This window comes from Bison bison, unplaced genomic scaffold (genome assembly GCF_000754665.1).
Source record: "Bison bison bison isolate TAMUID 2011002044 unplaced genomic scaffold, Bison_UMD1.0 scf7180017864141, whole genome shotgun sequence".
Lineage (NCBI taxonomy): Eukaryota > Metazoa > Chordata > Mammalia > Artiodactyla > Bovidae > Bison > Bison bison.
In genome coordinates, this window is record NW_011494713.1 from 7,092,803 (window position 1) to 7,100,180 (window position 7,378).

At 40.6% G+C, this 7,378-nt stretch overlaps 1 protein-coding gene across 1 annotated transcript in view; it reads right to left on the reverse strand.

The window, feature by feature from the left end:
* The window catches only part of DOCK5 (dedicator of cytokinesis 5), a 206,948-nt gene that overhangs the window by 76,758 nt on the left and 122,812 nt on the right, over positions 1 to 7,378 (reverse strand). The window contains exons 24-25 of the mRNA XM_010840180.1: positions 2,622 to 2,733; positions 578 to 648 (exon numbers count right to left, since the gene is read on the reverse strand). Coding sequence (XP_010838482.1) covers positions 578 to 648; positions 2,622 to 2,733 — 183 coding nt within the window. The remainder of the gene's footprint in view (positions 1 to 577; positions 649 to 2,621; positions 2,734 to 7,378) is intronic.

Sequence of the window (7,378 nt, forward strand, 5' to 3'; positions counted from 1 at the left end):
GTCCATCACTGCTTTGCAGACCTGTCTTCATACTCAATTTCTGCAAAAGCCTTTCTGGCTAATTCCACCCCAGTGTCAATAACCATGTGACCTGGCATTCCTGGGGTACTTAGGTATATGGCTGGAAGCATATTATTATGTATATTTTTCCTAGAGTTAATTTTATATCTGTGCATTTTCTTTCTTTGGAGAAAGTGCAAACCTCTCTCAGGGGCCTTTATCTTCCCTAGAACTAAGCACAGAAAGGTGTTCAGTCCATATGTGTCCATACATGTTAGAAGAATCACATCATGTGTAGTAGTCCAAGCTGAAGCTGTGCAGGGGAGATGCATCTCCTGTTAAGAAATAACAGGAACTTCCCTGGTGGTTCAGTGGTTAAGAATCTGCCTTGCAATGCAGGGGATGCTGGTTCAATCCCTTGTCAGGGAACTAAGATCCCACATGCTGTGGTGCAACTAAGACCAAGCTTTCTGGAGCCCATGTGACACAACCAGAGAGGCCTGAGTGCTGCCACTAAGACCCAAGACAGCCAAATAAATAATTTTTTTAAAAGAAACAATAGTTTTTGGCTATTCACCTGAGTTCAATAGGATCGAACACAAGTTTGACATCATTAATGATGCTAGGAAGGTACTTCAAGGCTGCCCCCTGCAAGAAAAACAAAAAAGCAGATTCAGTCATCAAGCAAGACAGATACAGAATTTCCTGCATGATCTCAAGAAGAAATGACCAATGCTGGGAAACAGGAAACTGGACACGAATGTTCTTGTGATGAAGAAGAAACCTAGTATTGCTAACATACGCTCTCCTATCATCTTTTTCCTAAAAAAATCTGGACAGACAGCTTTCCATTGTCCATTTAGAATTCATTTTTCTATCCAAGGAGGTAATCAAAACCTTGACATTTCCCTCACAAAGTTGCCAGAGAGAGAAGAAAATAAAGTTCAGATCTGAGTCCTTAGGAATTACGTATTTTACATTTAAATAACTGCTAAGGATGATGATGATGGAGACTTTGGGCTTCTGGGGAGAAGGGAAGCCCTAAGAAGAAAGCCTGCTGCTTGAATCATTATCAAGGTCAATTGGCTAAATTCAGAGAGGCCATAAAAGCCATGCAAGGGATGTCTAAAAAGGTAGCTTGTCATCTTTGGGAAAATGTCTATTTTCCCAAAAAGGTCTTCTGTCCATTTTTTGATTAGGGTGTTTGGTCTTTTGATATTGAGGTGGATGAGCTGTTTTGTGTATTTAGGAAATTATTCCTTGCAGGTTGCACTGTTTGCAAATATTTTCTATCCTGTGGGTTGTCTTTTTGTTTTCTTTACGGTTTTCTTTGCTATGCAAAAGCCTTTTACTTTGATTAGGTCCCACTTGTTTATTTTTCCTTTTATTTCTTTTGCTCTGGGAGACTGATCTAAGAAAATACTGCTGCGATTTATGTCAGATAATGTTTTGCCTATGTTCTCTTCTAGAATTTTTAGGTGCCATGGATTATATTTAGGTATAATTAGGCACATGCAAAGATGCTCAACATCACTGATTATCACAGAAAAGAAAATCTAATGAGATATTATCTCACACAGGTCAGGGGTCTATAAACAATAAATGCTGGTGAGGGTGTAGAGAAAAGGGAACACTCAACACTGTTGGTGGGAATGAAAACTGGTACAAGCACTATGAAGAACAGCATGGAGGTTCCTCAAAAAACAAAAAACAGAGTTACCATACCATCCAGCAATCCCACTCCTGGGCATCTACCCAGAAGAAACAAAAACTCAAATCCGAAAAGATACATGCACCCCAATGTTCACAGCAACACTGTTCACAATAGCCAGAAGATGGAAACAGCCTAAGTGTCCATCAACAGAGGAGTGATAAAGATGTGCTGTGTGTGTGTGTGTGCGTGTGAGATGGAATATTGTAAGTGTTAGTCACTCAGTCATGTTCGACTCTTTGCCATCCCATGGATGGCAGCCCGCCAGGCTTCCCTGTCCATGAAATTCTCTAGGCAAGAATACTGGAGTGGTTGTCACTTCCTTCTCTGATAATGGAATATTACTCAGCCATAAAAAAGACAGATATCATATGATATCACTTACATGTGGCATCTAACAATAACACACATGAGTTTATTTATAAAACAGAAACAGACTCACAGACATAGGAAAAAAACAGTAATCAAAGGGGAGAGGGTAGGAAGGGATAAATTAGGATTAACAGATATACATCATGATATAGAAAATAGATAAACAATAAGGACCTGCTGTATAGCAGAGAGAACTATATTCAATATCTTATAATAACCTGTAATGAAAAAGAATCTGAAAAAAATACATATGTATAACTGAATCACTTTGCTGTACACCTGAAACTAACACAACATTGTAAATCAACTCTACTTCAACAAAAATAGCTAGCTTATCTTTGGGAAATGAACATTTGAAAATACAAATGTACGAAAAAGTGAATACAAAGGGATTTCCCCTTTACTTTCTACACGTCATTCTAAAATTAAGTTTTCCATGAATGAGGATTATTTTTTTTTATCATGCACTGTAAGTTTTTCGTTCCCCAGAACATCCTCACCCACAGTATTAAGAGTAGCCCAAGTAGATCAAGCTGACCTTGATCTTGACAGCTTCTTCCATAGGCCTGTCCATCAATGAATTGAAAGCAAGAAATAACTGGCGGATGGAATTATTAAATTCATCTCCATCTTCACTTTGGCCATAAAATCTTAACAGAAAAAAAAAAAAGAAGGCAGTCAGACATTCCATGTTTAAAAGACACTTTTCAATAGGTTTGTTGCCTCCCTGATGCTAGCGGCCCATGCCTCACTTGTCACCTCTTCACACTGCACGGAGCCATCTCAGGTGCTCTGAGCTGGGAAGTCATCACCACCTGGACAAAAGGAAGGTAGTGATTTGTATGTAAAGTCCTACAACAGAGCTCTCCTCCTGGTCCCCTGAAGCTGTCTGAAGGCCAGTCTTGGTGATGTCCTCCATCATAGTGGCGTGTGGGCATTCCTGGAACAGGGTGGGGAACAGCCAGAAGCTGCTTCTCCTCAAGTAGCAGATGAGCCCTGCCTACAAGCCCACCATCCTCAGCTCATGAGAACAATGTCCAATAAGCAGGGGACTTTCTCAGCTACCCAGACTGACAGCTCAGTCTTGCCACCTCCTGCTCTCCAACCCTCCCTCTCTCTCACCTCTTCTAATCATGCTATCTAATCACTCTGCAACTTGAATCATTCTGTCTCATCACATCAAGATCATTTGTGCTGAAGTTTCAGACAATAGGTAGTAAAGTTCTTCAACCCAGAAATGATCTGAAACCAATCTAGTCTGTGAGTCCAGTTAGCATTCTTCTATCTACTGACCTAGCCAACCTGCTCCACAACAGGGCCCTCACAGGACACAGGCCACCTTGGCCTTCACTGATACTGCACTTCATTTCTTGCTTTTTAAATTAAAAAAAAACAAAAACAAAAAACAAAAACCTTTTGGCCATGCTGTGGGGTATGTGAGATCTTAGTTCCCCAACCGGGGATCAAATACACCTGCATCGGAAGCTCGGAGTCTTAACTGCTGGATCTCCTGGGGAGTCCCTGATTCACGCTTGTTTAAGTAAGGTACCCTGCTTGTCTATCAACTGAAAAGTTGGTTTTTCTCCTAAGTAGAAATCAGAAGTCTCATGTCTCAAGAAACACAAAAGTACTGAAACTGTAGCCCAAGTGCACTTACGCTGGGTGGCCATCTTACCACCAACTAGTCAAGAGTAGGGATGGTTTGAACTTGGAATTTTATACACACACTCAAATATATACGCATATACATATTTATATTCGTCTCCTCCATTCACCTATAATCTATGGTACTTATGGAATGTGAACTTCTCTGAAAATTACTCAGAGGGTTTCTGCTAATTCTCAATTCATCCATTCTGCAGAACTGGAAAAGAACTTTATTTGCAATTTATTCCATGAAGTATCTCAAAATGAACATGTGCAAAACAGAACTCACTTGATTTTCCTGCTCATCTTTCAATAGTCCACATCTTGGCAAGTAGCATACCAAACCTAGAAGTTCTCTACAACTTTTCTCTCTCATTCTCCCACCCATTCTAATAGCAAGTCCTGTGACCCTAAATCCCTAAATCAGTCCACTCTCTGCATCTCACAGGAGACAGACCCACCGGATCTCACATTTGAACTATAACAGCCTATTGGAGGGAGGGTCAAGAGGGAGGGGATATATGTATAAACTACAGCTGATTCACATTGTTGAAACTAACATTGCAGAAACACACACAACATTGTAAAACAATTACCCTCCAATTAAAAAAAAAAAAGACTAAAACTTAAAACACAACAAAAAACAGCCTATTAAGTGGTCACCCAGGTTTCACTCTTAACCCCTGGCAATCCATTTTCCACCTAAGAGATGAGATGATCTTATATTGGGTTGGCCAAAAAGTCCGTTCAAGTTTTTCCACAGCATCCTATAGAAAAACCTAAATGAACTTTCTGGCCAGCTCAGTAAAATGTAAGCCAGATATATCACTACCTCTCTAACTGAAACCCTTCAGTGGTTTCCCATGACACCTGGAATGAAATCTGAACTCCTTAGGATGACCTAGGTGGTCTTCATCAGGCATCACTGCCTGTGAGGCTCCGTCCCCCCATTCTGGATCTGTGCTCCAGCAACAGTGGCTTCTCCTGATTCCTCCCACAGGTCACTAGGTGACCCCGCAGGACACTTGCCATAGCTGTTCCTACTCCCCACACTTCTCTTACCTGAGACTTTCAGAGGCCAGCTCCTTGTCTTTCAGTCTCAACTCAAACGCTAGCCACCGGAGAAGTCTCTCCCACCAGCTCAGCTCAAGGAGCCCTCCCAAGTCACTGCCACATCAATGCCTTCCCTCCTAGCTTTTATCTATCTGAGATGATCTTGTGGGCTTCTTTATTATCTGTCCCCCTGACCTTGATGTAACCCACAAGCATCACTGGGGCAGGAACCTCGTCTCATCTGTGCTTGACCCCCAACACCTAGAGCATCCTACGTGTGTGACTTAAAAAAAGGAATTATGGACTTCACTGGGAGTCCAATGGTTAAGACTTCACCCTCCAACATTGGGGGTGTGAGTTCAATCCCTGGTCAGGGAGCTAAGATTCCCACATGCCCTGAGGCCAAAAACCAAAACCTAAAACAGAAGCATATTGTAACAAATTCAATGGAGACCCCCCCAAAAAATATTAATTAATTAAAAAGGGATTGCAGGATTAAAACCAACCTTCTCAGTGTCCTATTGCATCTATAAAATCCAAGCGATTGACCACAACAAAATTCTGTAAAGCAATTATCCTTCAATTAAAAAAAAAAAAAAAAATCCAAGCGAGTGGAGAATACAGATTGCTAGACTCTCTGTCCCAGCTTAAGCTCTTTTTTAGAATGAGAAAACATCAGGGGGAAAAATAATAATAAACAGGCCATCCAGGCCCAAGTTCAAGAGTCACTCTCTTAGTTTCATGGGTTAATTAACTTGGCTTTTCCACTGTTATCATGCAATCTGATGTTGAAAATGATGAACACAATGTTGTTGCTCAGTCAGTCGGTCGTGTCCAACTCTTTGTGACCCCATGGACTGCAGCATGCCAGGTTTCCCTGTCCTTCATCTCCCAGAGCGTCCTCAAACTTACGTCCACCGTGTTGGTGATGCCATCCAACCATCTCGTCCTCTGTTGTCCTCTTCTCCTCCTGACTTCAATCTTTCCCAGCATCAGGGTCTTTTCTAATGAGTTGGCTCTTCACATCAGGTGGCCAAAGTATTGGAGCTTCAGCATCAGTCCTTCCAATGAATATTCAGGACTGACTGCCTTTAGGATTGACTGGTCTGACCTCCTTGCAAGTCCAAGGGACTCTTCTCCAACACCACAGTTTGAAAGTATCAATTCTTTGGCACTCAGTCTTCTTTATGGTCCAACTATCACACCCATACATGACCACTGGAAAAATCGTAGCTTTGACTAGAAGGACCTTTGTTGGACAAGTTAAGAGTGAAAGAACACAACGGGCTGGATGCAATGAAACTTTATGAAGGGTAAAAGAGTCAGTGGATCATTAATGGAAACTGTTTTTTAAAATTTCATCAATTAAGGTTTTCTTTTTATGTTTTTATGAGGATTCTTATTGCTGGACATCAGGGTTTGGTTTGCCATACAAACTTTTAGGTAAGGGAAAGTTTCCTCAGTAGGACATCCTAACTGAATATGTGGAAATTCAGCATTAATTATGAAATACAAATACCAAACAATAAAAGACCATCTGAAAAGACTAACAGAGGGTGAGTATACACCCTGTGCTAGGGGAACACCGCTGGCTTCTGCTAGGGAAGAAAGAGTTGTCATTTGTCCAGCTCAACGTTTAAGTCATTAAACATGTTTATAAACCATAAAAATGTACAAATTCACTGTAGAAACTTTGAAAATGCAGATTAAAAAATAAACCTAAAGTCCTCTTACCTACAGTTTTACTACAATTTTAGCATATTATGCATCCAGTCCTAATTATTTTTGAAATTGTGATATTATGTTTTCTACCTTAGTCTTGAACCTATCAGGGTTCTCTTACCTCATTCAAATACCCTACATTTGAAAGGCTGCAATATACATACTGTAACATTCATCTTTGTTCATACTTGATGGATTTCTTTTCATAAATTTTTAGATGGTTTATCACTGGACAAATATCTTCCTCTGCTTTATGTGTATATGTTTGATTTTTATCCACAGTGCCCAATTTCCATGCTTAAAGAGTTTGTATTCCTATCAGCATTAAAACACATGGCTAAATTTGTCCACTCTTACCAAAGGATGATAAAGATTTTTTCACCTTTATTAAATGTAGAGGTAAAGATGGTGTATGTATTACATTTTAATAGTATAAATTTTTTAAAAAATTTAACTGACCACTTGTTTTCTTTAGTAAATTATATTTTTGGTTTGTATTGTGTAAGGATATTTATCATTCTGTAGTTGATTTTTCAGTTCAGTTCAGTAGCTCAGTTGTGTCCAACTCTCTGTGACCCCATGAATCACAGCACACCAGGCCTCCCTGTCCATCACCATCTCCCAGAGTTCACTCAGACTCAAGTCCATCGAGTCGGTGATGCCATCCAGCCATCTCATCCTCTGTCGTCCCCTTCTCCTCCTGCCCCCAATCCCTCCCAGCATCAGAGTCTTTTCCAATGAGTCAACTCTTCACATGAGGTGGCCAAAGTACTGGAGTTTCAGCTTTAGCATCATTCCTTCCAAAGAAATCCCAGGGCTGATCTCCTTCAGAATGGACTGGTTGGATCTCCTTGCAGTCCAAGGGACTCTCAA